The sequence below is a fragment of the Protopterus annectens genome, chromosome 6.part0 (genome assembly GCF_019279795.1).
Source record: "Protopterus annectens isolate FY-2018-M chromosome 6.part0, PAN1.0, whole genome shotgun sequence".
NCBI classification, from domain to species: domain Eukaryota; kingdom Metazoa; phylum Chordata; order Ceratodontiformes; family Protopteridae; genus Protopterus; species Protopterus annectens.
The window spans coordinates 401,994,345-402,011,732 of record NC_056737.1 but is presented as its reverse complement, the minus strand read 5'-3'; the positions used below and the strand labels follow the sequence as shown (position 1 = coordinate 402,011,732).

Sequence of the window (17,388 nt, the reverse complement as noted above, 5' to 3'; positions counted from 1 at the left end):
CACTGAACACAAAGCGTTATAAGAGATCTGGGAACACAGGTTGACAGCAACCTCTCTTTCGACCACCACATTGCCACTGTGGTCAGAAAGTCCTTCTATGTGGCACATCTCATTACTAAAGGTTTTGCATCCAGGAAGAAAGAGATCATTGTCTCCCTCTACTCTTCTCTTCCCTCATTAGGCCAGTCATCGAGTACAGTGCCCCATTTCGCATGTACCTCACTAGACACCTGCAACAACTGGAGAGGCCACAAAAGTACCTCAGAAAGAGGACTCTAGGCCTTAAACACTTGTCCTATATGGACAGACTCAAAAAAACTCCAACTATTCTCTGTCTCATATCGCCTACTTAGAGGCGATCTCTGCTTGACATTCAAAGCCATGTCTAACCCAGCTCTGTTAGAAATGATACATCTAAAGAAATTCCAATCCCTCCACACCACACGTTCCAGAGACCTCAACCTCATTATCACAATCAACAGAATGTGCTGGAGGGACAGATTCATAACCCACAGACTGCCCATGCTATGGAATAGACTTCCATACGTGTCAAACAGGGCACCTCACTGGCCCTCTGCAAGAGAAATCTTGATAAGTGGATGGGAAATGGAAAATTCACCCCGGGGATCATTCCAGTGGCTCTACTTGACAGAGGCACTGGGAACTAATGTCGGGAGGCATGATGCCTGGGTAATCCTATGGGCTAGGCTTGCAAAGGTTCCAGGGCCATTATCCTTGTACACACCTATGAACCTAAGTGTGAGGACAAGACAGTCAGATAAAGAAGGCATGATCTTGGCATCCCTATTTTAACACTTGCACACATTTACTGTCACTGAAATTCTAAGTTTACAAGCCAATGCCTCTATAATTAAGAAACAGTAAAGGAAAGACAAGGCACCAATGTCTGGCTCCATTTTCTAATGAAAAAATATGTGACTCTATGTCATGAATACAAACAGAGGCAGAAGCATTAATGTCTATGGTTTAAAAACTATACAGTATATGATTTTAGCATGTTATGCCTCTTTATTCTCCAAAAGGAATTATTGTATTAAATATGTTTTGAAAATCTATAGCTATTGCTAAATATGGGGAATTTGTATCTAAACTTAATTAGGGGGTGCCATATTAGGGTTCTTGCATGGTAAGTGTGCCCAACAAGTGCTACTTGATCCTTGTGAGTAAAACAGGGATTATACAGTTTGTCAACTTTCGAAAAACAGCATAAACTTTAGTGGCGGCAGATGTCACTTGGCCTTGAGTTAACTGGCTTGTTCTGAGGTTAATGCCAGTTGATACTCTATGGATAATTACAGTTTTTGGTAAAAGGAACTGCAAATGTGAATCTAAGTGAAAATATACCATGTATGAGGCTGCAATACTTTGTGACATTTTACCTAATCCAATGTACTGCAGTTTTGAAGTAAGTATATGTAAGCATATGTAAGCAGCAGGGATGTGGGGCTGCAGGCCTTTCATGTTAGCAGGATACACGATGAGCAAAGCCTCCATGAAAATGCTTTAAAGGTGTTTTTTTTGTTAGAATTGCATGTTAAAGTTGTGAAATGTTGGGACTTGTAGTACTGAGTCGTGCAATTCTGACCGACAGCTACTCAGAGGCTTAATGAATTCTGGAAAGATAGAAATAACTGATAAGCAACTGTGTGTAAAAAATCATGACATAATCCAAGCATTAGTGAAAACCGTTAATCTCCAGGACAGCATAATTCTCAACTTCTTTGCTGAAAAAGTTTCAGAACAACGTCAAAAATAAAGGGGAGGAGAGGACAAAGGGCCACATTCAGGAATCATTTGTAAACATTACTCTGATTAACTCAGGTGAACAGAACAGCACTTTTATCAGCAGCAGAGCTAGGGTGGGGTGAGAGGTGCAACTGCCCCAGGTGCAAAGTGTTGGGTGTGCTGTCAGCTGGTCTCGATTTTTCTTTAATACAATACTGGCTTTTAAAAGCCGGTATTGCATTTGTGGTCATACCCGAGCGCTGTAGCATTCTGTGTGAGGTTTACACTGTAGCAACTGCATGCTATATTGTAGCTCGCAGTTTGCTACAGTTTAAAAGAAAGAAAGCAAGATATTTTTTTTTACTAAAACCTGACTGCTGTAGCGCTCAGTGCAGGCAGGGTATAAACTGTATAAGGATTTTTTTTCAACTAAAACATGAGTGCCATATTGCTCTCTGCAGACAGGGTATAAATTCTTGTAACTGTTTGCTACATTTGTAACAAGCAATTTGCTACAGTTTCCGAGGAGTTTTTTTTTTTTTTTTTTAACTAAATCCCGAGAGTTGTAGTGCTCAGTACAGGCAGGGTATAAACTGTAGCAGCTGTTGGTGCAGTTTAGACCCCACATGGAGTGCTACAGTACTCAGGTTTGACTGTATCACAGGAGGGAAGGGAGCAGGTCACAGAAACAGGACCTGAATGGGTGAGCAGGAGAAAAGAGGTTGTTATGCATCTGAACATTTTTTTTTTTGCTTTTAGATCTGTAATAATTGGTTTAATACAGTAAAATTATTTGTTTTGCTCTTCACTTGAAGAACTGATGGGGAGGGTTGCTACATCACAGTACCAGCACAGGGCAAAGGTTGAGCCAACTACATTTCTGAGTTTTATTAAAAAGTATGAAGACTGACAAGTACGAAACTGTAACACCTGGCATTATTAACTGACTGCAGTCCTCACTGATTGTCCAGAAAATCAAAAAATTTACAATAGACAAGGCAAAAATATGATGCAAAATCAGGGATGTTATACAAAATCATGGGCAGTTAAGAGGTATGCATTATATTGAGCAGTAGTTACTCCATCTAGGCCCAGGGCTTTTTCCTTGGAGCTGATCTCTTCTTCACTTCCAGGCTTATCAGCTTTGCTTTGTGTTGTGGTGTCAAGACTGGAGAGTTAATACCTCTGAAGCTCTCATCCATCATTTCTGGGCTGGGATGCCAGGATGCCAGTTAGCAACGTATAAACAATTGATGTACTAATATTTTTAAGCTGTGTTCAAATGGCCACTGGTTTATAATTTAAGCCTTGAATGTATCTGTCCTCTGCATACTTACTTCAGAGAGAGAAATGCCTGAATTTTCCCCACTGAGCCCAAGCTGAAGTTATAGTTTTTTTTTCACACAGTAATTGCTTGACTACAAGATTACTGGTGTGTTTACAGAAAGTCTACAGGTGCAGCAGATGCCCAGGCAACATACAGAAGAACCTTTCAAATGGGTTTATCATAAATAATGAGATTTACACCACTTAAGACAGGCTAAAGTGTCTTGAGCTGTAAGAATGTTTGGCTATATATGTAGGGGGTTGGCAAGTCCCTCACACCAGTGCTAAAGACACTCTTCTAAAGCTAAAGGCTAAAGGCACACTTGTCTTGGTAATCCACTGGGGTCCAAAATGGGGAGTGTCTTGATAAGGCTTACTTTTTATTTCCTCTTTTTACAGAGTGTCTTGCAAATCTTATTTACTGGCTGTAATGAATTATATATTCTGTCTATTTAAAATACATGTGCATATTCACTTACACAATTATCATTCCAGGAGTTTGCATCTATAGCACTTGAACATCCCACATGAGTAGAAGTCATCAATTTTTATTTCTGTGCTCAAAATAGGTTGTCAGCCTTTGCTATATGTGACAGGTGGTTTAAATGATTATCCAAAATCTAGCAAAGAAATAATATCCAAAGTGATACACAGATTATTTTATGAGATTGCCTACATTACAATAATTATAGTGCATGTACTTAATTTTTAATTCTTTACATATGATATATTTTCCTTGCAAAGTGTGCAGTTATGTTTAAGGGGAAAAAGCAGATCAGAAAACTTGTGAAAAGTCAGAAATGTCTGGTTGCTTTGCAGGAAGTAGTCTGGAATTTGGCTTACTTTTCCATAAAATATTGAATATACTCCTTCTTGTGAAACTCGGTGTAATAGGCAAGAAAAGTTTTTTCCAAGTTCAGCTGTACTCTTGGCCAATTAAAAGGAAAATGAGTGGAAGAAATGGACATGCCATGCATAGCTGTTATTTTCTGAAGGTCTTAACCAGAGAAGTTTGTAAAGGTCTTGACCCAGGGCAGCTTCTGAAGGTCTTGATTAGGACATGTGTTGTTGAAACCAGATTATAGAGCATCACTGTAGTCTATTAGAACATCCACTCGATTGCCGATACAAATGCTGTTAGCATCTTACTGCTTTTATCAATGCAGAGCACTAGTGACAGTGAGTGGTACACCTAAGACATCCTGCCACAATTCATAATAAGTGCAATACAACATAACAAATGTTCATACACAACTGCATACCTGGAAGACTTCAGGTATAGAGCAGGTATGAAAATTAAGCTGCACACAATCTTTTGTGATTCACAAACTCATGAACTATGGAGTTCTGTATATGGAATTTACCCTAAAGGAAGGGTATGTAAATGTAGATTAACCATACCAAACTTTCAAATGATGGCTGGTAAGAACTGATGTGGTATTCAACAAGACATACTTGGGCATCATAAATCAGCAGCAAAACATTAATGAAATCTCAGAAATTTAAAAAGCATGCTGTTGTCAATGATCCTCCAGAGGACAGTGAAGTGGTCACAGCACCAAAGCAGCACTGACACATTATTACATCTTCTCACAGTGACAGGCATGAGTTCCTACAAATGGGAATTACAGCATCACTTAATCCTTTCATTAGCATAGCATATTAACACAGTCAGCTCTTTAGTTATGGCATCAGGTGCAGAAATGTGTATGAATCATACATTGCCATGACAGCAGACAAGAGTACTACAAGATAGGAAATCAAGAGTGTGTATGTGCCTCCATCCTCTGTTGTACACAATAATTGGATACCAATGTAGACTGCTGTGCATCCCAACACAGTGGATGCAGCTCAGATCAGAAAAAGCACTCTCGGTTTGCTTTTTAGAACTTGGTAATACAGCTAAGACCCCAGTTAAGTTATCTTCTTGTTAAGGACCATCAACCATCCACTATCCTACTACTTCTGACCCAGAGCTAGTTTGCAACAAAGATGCTGTTTTCAGAAGCATAAATTCTGTTGCTGAGATGTGGTTTGGCCGTTCAGTAATGTCACTTCTGCATTCAAAGAAAATTTTGCAAAGTCCTAGTAGCTGTGCCTTTATGAGAAAGTACAGTTGTGTACACTTACCATAAATGTAGATGTTCGAGTGTATTCACTGTTGCAGTCATCACACTTGGGTTATCTGCCTGCAGGTAGCCCTCAGTTGGCCCGAATACCAGAGACTTAGTATTTCTACGTCAGTTGCTGTCGCTTCAGGACTGATGTCAGGTCGTCAGGGGTATAAAAACAGGCAGCCAACGCCATTACATCAGTTTTTCTTGCCCCAAATGTCAGAAGCCCCCCAAATAGGGAGGTAAGTTATGGTGGAAAAAAACCACCACCAGTAAAAAGTAAATACCAACAGCCTTGTAACGGGTGAGTAACAGAGATAAGAGTAGGAGACCAGGACTGCAACAGTGAATACACTCGAACATTTACATTTATGGTAATTGTACACAACTGTACTATGTTCTTCATGTTTCACTGTTGCAGTCATCACACTTGGATTGATTCCCAAAGCTGAAGAATGGGTGGAGGCAGTCAAGAAGAGTTGGGGTTGGCTAGTATGTCCTGCAGGACTGCTGTTGCAAAACTCACCCTGGATTTGGAAAAGATAGGCAGGTGGTAATGCTTGGTGAAGGTGTGAACAGAACTCCAGATAGCAGCTTCCAGAATGTCCCTGATAGGGACTTCCCTGAGGAATGCTGTAGAGGTTGAAGTTGCCCTAGTGGAATGTGTTCTGACCCCCAGAGGAGGTGGCTTCCCATGGTGTTTGTGACAGAAATGGATACAGAGTGTTATCCTTTTGGAGATGGTTTATTCTGATATGGCCTTGCCCTCTGCCCCTGGTGCAAAGCTGACTAGTAAATGGTCAGATTTCCTGAAAGGCTTAGTCCTATCAAGGTAGAATCTGAGCTGTCTGTGCACATCTACAGAGTGCAGGATCCTTTCCCCTTTATTTTGAGGGTTGGGGAAAAAGGTTGGCAAATGAATAGATTGGTTGAGAGCCACACTGGACACCACTTTAGGCATAAAAGTAAGGTTGGTCCTGAGGGAGACTCTGTCAGCACCCTTCTAGGTGAAGTGATGGCCAGAAGCAAGGCTGTTTTCCAAGAGAGGATTTTTAACTCTGCTGACGCTGCAGGCTCAAAGGAGGGGGGGGTAGTGTGAGCTTTTCCAGCACAAAGTTAAGGTCCCAAACAAGGGCGGGGGCTCTCCTTGGTGGCCTTAAGTTGTTGGCCCCTCTCAGGAACTGTTTGATGAGAGGGTGAGAGAAGAGAGGTGGATCAGTGCTGTAATGAGCAGAGATGGCAAAGGTATGGATCTTAATGGAAGAGAAGGATAGGCCTCTGTGGAGTAGATCTGCTAGGTAATCCAGGATGAAAGGTAAGGAGGACAGGGCTGTGTCTGCTCCTTTACAGTGAATCCAGGAACAATACCTTTTCCACTTATAAGCATAGGATTTCCCTGTACTGGGTCTTCTGGCTTCAAGAATGTCGTCCAGCACCTACTTGCTTAGGCTGGCCACTGGAGGAGAATTCAAGGAATAAGCCAGGCTGCAAGGTTCAGGGTTTGCAGTTGCGGATGCATGATATGTCCCTCCTGCTGACTGAGGAGGGTTGGGGTCTGGTGTAGATGCCATGGTGGCACTGGTGACAGATTGAGCAGTAGTGGGTACCAGTGCTTGTGTGGCCAGTCTGGGGCAATCAGGATTGCCCTTGGCCTTTCCTGTCTTATTTTGAGTAATACTCTTGTAAGAAGAGGCAGAGGGGGAAATGCATAGATTGAGAGGTTTATCCACTGGAAGGATAGGGCATCCACTTTCCAGGCCCTGCTGTGAGGTGTTCTGGTGCAGAATTTGCTGAGCTGGTGATTGTAGGGGGGAGGCAAATAGGTCCACCTTCGGGGTCCCCCATTTCTGGGTTAGAAGGCTGAAGGTGTTGAGGTCTAATTGCCACTTGTGTGGGTCTAGGAGATTTCTGCTTAAGTTGTCTGCCAGAGAGTTTTGTTTGCTTGGCAGGAATTGAGCTTGCAGATGAATATGCATGGCCAAGGTCATGTTCCAGAGGGTCATGGCTAGCCTGCAGAGTGGGTAAGAGTGGGTTCCCCCCTGCTTGTTGATGTACCACATCACTGTGGAGTTGTTTTTTATTAGTAGGGGTCCTGGTGACAGTAGGGATATGAAAGTTGTCAGAGCATGCTGAACAGCTAGCATCTCTTTTTGGTTGATGTGCAGATGAATTTGGCTTGGGCTCCAGTGGCCTTGAATGCACTTGTCGGACAGATGTGCACCCCCCCAGGCATAGTCTGATGCGTCTGTGGTTAGGGTCTGGGCAGCGTGGGGTTGTGTAAAGGGAAGCCCCTTGTTGTGGTTGCATGCTGCTGCCCAGCAAAGAAACTCTGTCCTTAGACAAGGTATGATAGGTATGATGGCTTCCAGGTCCTGAGAATGTTGGCACCAAAGACTTTTTAAGTACCACTGAAGTTTCCTCATATGCAGTCTGGCATATGGAATTAGTAGACTGTAAGAGGCCATGAACCCTAGAGTCTGCAGGATTTTTTTGTGGATAGCTGGGTTCTGGTGGCCATTTGAGTGAAGTAGCCTGTCAGACAGGCTTGTTTTTCCTGGAGAAAGGAATGCCATCTGGGATGCTGTGTCCAAGCTTGCTCCCAGGAATACAATCTGTTGACTGGGGTCTAGTTTTGACTTCTTTTCGTTCACAGTGTACCCCAAGGAGGTTAGAAGGTCCTTTACAAATGTCAGGTGCTGCAACAGCTTTTCCTGACTCTCTGCCTGAATCAGGCAATCGTCCAAGTAAGGGTATATTTGAATCTTTCTCTGGCTGCAATAGGCAATGGCTGGAGCCAGGCATTTTGTGAAGACTCTGGGAGCAGTGGTTAAGCCAACAAGAAGTGCAGAGAACTGATAATGCATAGATCCTGCCCTGAAATGTAGACATTTCCTACATAAGTCCCTGATAGGGATGTGCAGATAGGCTTCCTTTAGGTCTATGGTGGCTAACCAGGCATCATTGGACAGCAAAGGGAGAAGCTGCTGAAGGGTGAGCATTTTGAATTTTGGAAGGTGTTTAGAATGGAAAGATCTAAGATTGGGCACCTGGTGCCCTCTTTTCTGGTTACCAGGAAAAGTCTGGAATAAAACCCTTGATCTATCTGTTTTGCAGGAACAGGTTGAAATGCCATTTATGGAGAGGAGGGCTTGAACTTGGTTTTGTGCCTCTGCCCACTGGTTTTGAGGAAGGTCTGGGAATCCTTTTGGGGTTGGCAGTGTGTGGAAATAAAATTTGTACCCCTGGGATACTATGTTGAGGACCAATCGGTCTTTGGTGATGGAGGTCCAGTTTTTTGCATGGTGGGCCAGATTTCCTCCTAGGGCCAAGAGCAATTGGGCAGAGGTGAGGAGTGGAGCTGAGAAGTCATTGTGAATTCTTTCCATAAGGGGGTGGCTTAGAACTCCCTGTTTTAGAAGTGGAGGTACTCCATTGTTTAGAGCTCTGCATACCCTGAGACAGTAATCTGGGGGGATCTGTTTCCGCTGGGTCTATTTTGAGATGGCCTTGAGGGGGCTGGAAAGGACAAATGTTTCGAGGGGCAATGCCTACTGAATCTTGGAGGCTACACTTGCAAAAAAATCTTTGACTGTCTGCATAGACTTAGCCTTTTATTCCATCTTTTTTAGAACCTCTTCTGCTTTGGTGCCAAACAGATTGTCCTTGTTCAAAGCAGCGTCCAGTAATTTTGATTTGACATGGTCTGGCAAGGTCTGCTCCTTAAGCCAAGCATGCCTTCTAAGTACAGAACCTGTGACTGCTGCCATGCAAGATGCTTCTAGGGCATCAAACCCACATTGCAAGGTATGCTTGCTGACTTGGCTTGTAGAATGCATACGCTCCTGTAATTCTTTATTTTCTGCACAGTCAGGAAAGGTAGATAATTTTTGCTTAATAAGTTCCATAATATGTTGCTGGTATTTCAGCATGTGGAACTGGCAATTCAATGCCCTAATGGTGAAAATTGCAGAGGTGTATACTTTTTTACCCCACCTGTCTAAAGCTCGGGAATCCTTGTCTGAAGGGGTGGGATTCTTAGCTGTAGTTGCTTTTATGCCTTTAGGCCCTTGAGAGATGACCTCTGGGTCAGCAGTAGGATTTTTGAAAATAAATTTGTAAGAGTCAGGGACTCTGTAGTACCTGTCTGGTTTCCTTGGAGCAGGGGGTAAAGTATCAGGAGTTAGACTGGATTCCATAAAGACATCATCCACAACATCCAAAACAGGAGGGATAGCTAAGAGTCTATGCTGTGGCAAATCTAAAAATTCCCTGAGTCTCTTTTTGGACTGAGGATAATCCTGGCATTCCCACTGGAAAGGCTCTCAAAGTATGTAGGGTTTCACCAAAAGAAAAATCCTCTGGAGGGGAAGCGGAAGGAATAGATTACTCTGCAGCTGAATCCTCATAAGCAGATAAAGGCATGTCTTCATATTCAGAAATCTCAGAGTCGTCGGACTCTTAGTCAGTTAAACCTGCTGGAGACACGTCTCTTTTTCTCTTATCAGGGGAAGGCTGGCTTCCCCTAATCAGCATGATCAGGTCTTCTGTCATTTTAAGCATTTGAGATTGTGCAAGGAAGCAGGTGTTTGAGTTTGGGTTGTCGTTTTTTTAGGTGTAGCTCGTAATCTTGGCCTTAGAAACTCGGTAGTTTTAGACAGAACTGAAGACGCAAAAGAAGTCGTCGGTTTGTGCCGAATATTGGTAATGCGAAGAACTTCCTCGGAAGCCAGTGCCTGCACAGAAGCTCCGGATCCATCCAAGGTAGAGACATCTGCAGGTTCTGTAGTCAAAGAAGAGTCTCGCAGCATACCGGACTCCAAACGGGTCTCGGTAGTGGCCTGCAAATCCATTGAAGCAGGCATCAGAAAGCACCTCAATGAGTACCGGCGAACTGGTGACTAGCTTAATGGAAGCATCATCGGCAGTTTTGGACTTCTGCAGTCTGTCTCTGTCTTTATCCTTATGTTTTTTTCAGAAGATCGGTAGACGGATGGCTTACCAAAGCCATTTCGGAATACGGAAATCGAGACTGAAAGTATTTAGTGACAATAAGGGCCCGACGAGGAATACTTCGGACATTGAACAAAACACAAAACTGACAGCGAGGTACGTCGTGGTCTGGGCCTAAACAGGTGATGCAGTAAGAATGGAAATCTCGGTGTAGTATTTGCTTTCCACAGGCGAGACAATTGTTAACTTTTTCTGACATCAGTTAGAGCATGAAAAAAGGATACCCAATGGGGTACTTAGCTTTAGAAGACTTCAGGAAGATTCAATTCAGAAAGGAAAACTCAGGTAGTGGCTAACCAGCACTCGTGCGAACTGCTTCTGCTTCGGGCTCCTCGGCAAAAAAGACTGATGTAATGGCGTTGGCTGCCAGTGTTTATACCCCTGACGAACTGACGTCAGTCCTGAAGCGACAGCAACAGATGGAGAAATACTGCGTCTCTGGTATTCTGACCGACTGTGGGCTACCTGCAGGCAGATAACCCAAGTGTGATGACTGCAACAGTAAAACACGAAGAACATCTCACTGGATAGTATCACTAACAGAGCTTTTATGATACAATTAAAGATAGTCATTTTTATTAGGTTTACCAGATTTTTTAATTTATGGTTATTCTAGTTCCCTAGTCAAACTATGCTTTTATTCCTACCTAATGGCAAGTTATGGATAAACACTTTTTAATTCAAAACAGCCCTCCTTTTGATTCACTAGTAAGGTCTGAAGAGGTTCCATCCAATACAAAGGCACTGATGTGATGGATAACAAAAGAAATCACAATGGCATTCTTTAGGTAGAATAAGGTAACACTGACCTCTAAATTCACATCAAACTAGGCACAAACTGAAATGCAAGAATTCTGCTATTCTCCACTTTAAGTTTATCACATGGGATTATTATATGGTGAAACTTAAATTGATGCAATTTCTCTACTTTGAATTTATAATGCTGGAAGCTCATTCATATAATAATTGTGCAATTACAATGCTGACATGAATTACACTAACATCTGAACCGTATACAGCTAGATGTACAGAACACTTGTACATGCATATGTACAATATTTACAAATATGGTGGTTAAGTTAGGACTGATGTAACCCATACAGCTGTTGCTTGCTAGGACCCTCTCATATGCAATGATCTCAATAATTGTGTACCTCCACTTTATAATTTGCCAAACAGGCATGGTTGCTATCGCCCCACCATCTCCTTTGTTATACTTCATTTGTTACAGATTTTCTAGAGTAATTTTCATATTTTGAAGTTAGTACTGTAATGAAAACTGCACAAAGGAAATGTCCAAGTATAATGATAAAAATTAAAAAACAAATAAATCTCAGTTCTTTGAAAGAGCAAGAAAACTATCTAAATATACCTTTGCCAGCACAGCAATTGTGGTTTTCTAAAAATTACTAGAATTCATTTCACTTTTCATTTTTTTTGGACAGTATGCTCCCAGACTTCCTTAGAAGTGTGGAGTACTGTGCCTCCTCAGTTTCTTACTGCTGGCAGTGGAACTCCTGAACCATACAATGTTTGATGTGCCAAATTCAACCAAATGACACTCTAATTAATCTTTGAATGGACCAACAGCACTTGAATCAGACAGCTCACCTCTGATGGTTTGTTATGATATAAAACAGTCCAACATTACTGTAAATTTAGATTCATTGCTATGGCTGCCTTTCTGAAGTTCACAGACCAATCAACAAAAGACATGCTGATTGCATAAGTCACACTAAGATGAGAACGTAATATGACAGATATATTACAAGATTTACTGATAATCCATCCATTCACTAACAGAAGCAAATATATTTAAGAAGTTCTATAAGCAAGAAAATACATAAGCACATGGGTCTCAGACTCACTCCATTTAAAGCACCTACCTCTTCTGAAGCATAGTGTTGTCGAGCTAGCATTGTTCTTCCCAGGTCAATACAAGTGGTGAAGGTCATATTCCTGGCATCAATCTCAGCCATAATTCCTTGATGATATTTCATTAACAATTCTACTGAGGACACATCTCTATATTACAAACAGAGAAATAGAATCATCAAAATATATTAAATGGTTTAAAGCATTATATGTAACAAAGCAGAGGTAAGGTTTTTCAATCAAGCATGGGTAATGAACACACACACACACACACACACACACACACACACACACACACACACACACACACACACACACTCACATATATATATGTGCATATAATCAGACTTACCTTTTCTGAAAAGTAGTACTGTTATGGAAAGGGTGTTTAGCAACCTTCTATGTAGGGTTTTGGTTGGGGACAGGGGTAGGGTTGGAGTTAGCACATGCGAGTAAGACAAAGCAGCAGATCCTAAGTTAACAGCACCAACATTTAAAATTGTCCCTAACTTGGAGTTTTCCCTAATTATTTTTTGCTTTGCCCATAGCTCTGGAAGTAAAAGTTTAGAGGTATGGATAACAGCTCTACGCCCCATTTATTCACTGGAATGGCCTTACCACCCTCATCCCTGCAGTAGATGCAAAGTCAGGCAAATCAATAGGTCATGTGGAACACTAACATAACTCATAACTCCACAGTGGCAGAGTATGCAATGGGAAAGCCGAATTTGGATTCTGTACAGAAGCCAAAGGGTGCTATGGTGAACTACTTCTAAGTAAGAAAAGACAAGAAAAATAAAACAAAATGGCCCATGGACAAAAAGTGCTTCTGTGCTATACACAGCATTGGAATTATTTATTAATTTACTTATGTTCACCCTTTCCTGGGAGATGCAGTGAGAGACTTCACAACACCGGTCATAACCCCCTCCACAGGTGCAAGGTATTATGAGACACACCAACAATGCATATGGAATAGAAGCAGTTTTTGTACTTGGGCCATTTTGCTTTATTTTTATTGTCTTTTCTTACTTGGGAGTAGTTGAGCATCGCACCTTTCAACTTCTATACAGAAGCCAAATTAAGTTTTCTTCAGAAGCGATTACTGTAGATGCAACCGCTGTGTATTACAGACATTTTGCCTGTGATCTAACCACAGTATTCCATTAAATTTTATGCTGTAAATATACAACTAGAGGGTGGTGATTGTGGTGAAACAAATTCTTGCAAAACTTGGATATTTGATAGGGCAAAATAAAATGAAATATGCAGCATAAATGACAGATACTAGGGAAGAATTTGTGGAGTGCACTAATTTGATTTTAAAGGAAAAGTTCAGTTGTGTAAATTGCACTTACCATAACTGCAGATGCTTGATTAAATCATTGCTGCAGTAACTTTCACTGACTGGCTTATATCCTGCTAAGGATATAACAGCCGGGCAGTCTTCCAAAGCATTTTGCTCTGCCCATGCATACACCCAAGCTATTGTCAAGTCAAGTTCTTGTGTGGAGAAAACGGTAGCCTGGGCACCAGAATAACATACGACTTTCTTGTCAACTAAATGAGGGAGGTTACCGTATGGAAAAACACATAAAAGTTAGAACATAACTTTATGATAGTAAAAAAAAAATATGTACAGAAGGAAAGAGTGGAGGAAAGGTGTGGCTAGTGCAGCAGTGTTTTAATTGCACAACTGAACTATGTTCATCATAAATCAGTGTCCAAGTAGCCTTATCTATATGGGTAGATTACCAAAGATTACACAGTTTGGGAGTATTAAGGATTAGAATCCAGGAGTCCCTGGAGAATGGTTCTAGCAAAGCTTGTTCTGGATCATGGAAAGGAATCCAGTTGTAGTGTTTTGTAAAAGTATGTACAGAGGACCAAGCAGCTGTCTCCAGAACACTGCTGAAGTACACCCTTTTACAATATTTCATTGAAGACAAAGCTCTAGTACAATATGCCTTAACCTTGCCTGGCAGTGTTTTATTATGGTGGGAATAACATAACTCACTAGCAAAGGACAAGAATATGAAAATTGTTTTGACATGTGTTGTCCTATCTTGTCCTATCACAGGAAATACACATCTTATCAGCTTTCCTAAAGGACTTAGTTCTGTCAAGACAATACCTGAGGTGACTGCGCATGTCCAGAGTATGAAGAATCTTTTCTCTCTCTCTTTTTTTTGGTTTAGGAAAGAATACAAGTAGACAGGAAGACTGATGACTTTATTCAAAGTAAGTTCTGAAGCTACTTTTGGCATAAACGAGGGATTTGTTATTAAAGAAACCTTACCTCTAAGGAAAAAACAATTAAGTTTTACTCACCATGAGATGTTGAAATCCAGATGCTCATCTTGCAAATGTCAGAGCAATGAGCAAGACAGTCTGCCAAGTAATGAACCATAAATCAGCTTGATGAGTTGGTTCAAAAGAGAGTCAACTTTTCCACAATAAAGTAGTGGTAAAAATATGGAATTGTGCAGGAGGTCAGTTGTAGTTGTTTCAGAGTGGGATGTATCAAACTCCCACTGTCTTGTATGAGCAGATGTCATTTGTTTCCTAAGTGGTCTTTTTTTTTGCATTAAAAAAAAAAAAAATTCAAAAACAGCCAGACCAAAGCCTGAGAAGAAAGGGGAGGATCTATGGGCAGACATGCTAAAATGACCCATAGAATAAATTTGATCAAACAGTAAGGCCAGAAAATGGTAAATGACACCAGTATACAAGATGCAGTGTAACAGAATCCCTGAATGGGCCCTTGCTATGAAAGCCGCACCAAATAGAAAATCTTTTTCATTAAGTAATATAGGATTGTCTAGTAGCAGAGTTTATATCCTGCTTTAATGCTGGCTGCACATCCTTAGAAACAAAGTGCCTACTTGGTCAAAATAGAGAATCATGTAGGAAGTCAGTTGCAGTTGTTTCAGACTTGGAGTTATCAAACTCCCCCTGTCTTATGTGAGTAGATCCAATCTGTGGGGAAACTTATGGTAGTTGTCTCCCTGGCCAATTCCATAAGAAGAGAGAACCACTGTTGCTTGCATCAGAAGGGATTCACCACAATAACCTCCAGCGAGTCCTTCTGTCTCTTTAGAATGACCCTGAAAATCAGTAGAAAGGGTGGAAATGCATAAAATAACATTCCCATCCTCAGGAATGAAAAAGCATCTGTTTTCCAGGTCTATCTGCCAGGTGTCCTGGAGCAGAATTTGTTGAGCTGCTTGCTTTGAAAAGACGTGAACAGATCTACTTGAGGTCTTCCCTACAAGAAGATCAATTCCTGGAACCGCTTCCTATTTAATGTCCATCCGTGAGGGTCTGTCCTGGTCATTATCAGCTTCCCTGCCACAACATTTTCCTCTGATGGAGTGTAAGGAGCTTAGAGGGTTAAGCAATACTTCAGAGTGACCACCCATGCTGCTATAACCAGCCTGCACAGAGGAAAACACATCCTACCACCCCCCCCTTGTTTATGTACCACATCACTGTGGTGTTGTTTATAATCACCTGGAATGGCCCTGGGCACTACATGTAGAGAACAGATTCTATAGCATGGATTACAGCTAACATTTCATTCACACTTCTATGCTTTGGCCTGTCTCATTTGTTCCAAAGACCCTGCAATTTTACACACATTGAAACAGCTCCCCATGCAAAACCCAATGCATCTGTTGTCACAGTTTGATCAGGGGATGTGACAGAGAAAGGGAGACTCTGGGATTCAGATAAATATTTTAAATCCTCTAAAGAAGTTCTTTCCTGACAGATCCTAGTACTGGTATTGAGAAATGCAGTGGACAGAAAGTTGGGTCCAACAGTTTTTAAAGCACTGAATTTTTCTCATATGCAACCTGGGAAGAGGAATTATAAGAATCATAGAAGCCATGAATTCTAAAATCCTGAGATACTCTTTCAATGAAGTCAGAGATTTATTGGAGAAATTCAGGTAGAGTTTCGGATATAACTTCATTTTTACTGGCGTTAGAAATGCCTTTTGCAGGGTCTATATTAAAACATCAAATATTTTAAATACTGAAAGCTCTAAAGAGTGAAAATGCAGGACCTCAAAGTGCTTTTTTTGAGATCGCAGTACAGTGAAGATCAGAATATTTGCCCTTTCCTCACTGCAGTGCAATCTCGGAGTTGGAATATATATTTAGCGGGGGGGGGGGTTGAGCCCCCCACAATAACGATTTTGAGGTCCTGCATTTTCGCTCTTTAGAGCATGCAATATTTAGAACATTCGATGTTCTAATATAGACCCTTTAGCATGGAAGAGTCCAGAGGGCATCCTAGAAACACAATCCTGTGAGAAGGAATGAGAGAATTTCTGAATATTTATCTGGAATCCTAGGTCTATATTGAGATTTCTTACCCATGTAATCCTGACAGTTGGTAAAAGATTTTGCAATGACATGCAAATCATCTCAGTAACAAATGATGTGTGTGCTATGTTTTCCGCAATGGGCTATCATGGGAGCTAGACATTTTTTAAACACCCCTGGTGCAGTGGGTAATCCACATGGCAATGTAGAGAATTAATTATATAACCCAGACACAAAAAACATAGAAAACTTCTGAAGTCTAAGGCAATGGGAATGTGATAAGAATCTTTTAGATCTAGTGTTACCTAAAAGACTCAAATGATGAATGAGTTGCAACAGATCTTACAAAGTCAACATTCACAAATAAGTTGACATAGGATAGCTTGAGCACTGGTGCCCAAAGGGGGCTTCTTTGGCACCACAAAAAGTCATGAATAAAAACCTTTTTCCCTCAGAAATAGAGGCACTGGCGAAAGCTTTAGACTTATGACTGGAGGAAATTGGGGAAGACTTATTTAAAGGATGTGGAGGGATTCCCTGAAAAGGAGGTAGACTTTTCTACTGCCATGCGTAAGCCTCCTTAAGAACTCTTACAACCCATTTGTCTGAGACAATCAGATGCCAAAGGGAAAGATACAGACTCTGGGATATCCTTGAAGGGATGTCAGGGAGGGAGGGAGGGGAAATGGGGAGAAGTGATGCAGCAGTCATTCTAAAACAGTGGACTGTCCCGCATTCCTGAAAGATTACTGTCTGTTATTGTTATTATTACCATTATTAGACATTTCCTGCCACTTTTTATTAAAATTCTGATTGGCAGAAGACTGTTGGGGTTTTTGCAGATGTTGAAAAGGGAAGCAGAAAGACCTCTTGAATTAATTTCCCTCTTTAATTAAATTCTGGAGTAGTTGGGAAGCAAAAGGAAAAAGAAGTTATGTATTTACCATAACATTCCATGTTTGTAGTCCATCACGCCTACATTCTTG

At 41.3% G+C, this 17,388-nt stretch overlaps 1 protein-coding gene across 2 annotated transcripts in view; it reads right to left on the bottom strand.

Annotated features, from left to right (window-relative positions):
- Window positions 1-17,388, bottom strand: part of LOC122804338 (spectrin beta chain, erythrocytic-like) — a 2,132,081-nt gene that overhangs the window by 400,137 nt on the left and 1,714,556 nt on the right. For both annotated transcript variants that reach the window (XM_044074141.1, XM_044074142.1), the window contains one exon: window positions 12,083-12,221. In XM_044074141.1, the coding sequence (XP_043930076.1) occupies window positions 12,083-12,221 (139 nt within the window). The remainder of the gene's footprint in view (window positions 1-12,082; window positions 12,222-17,388) is intronic.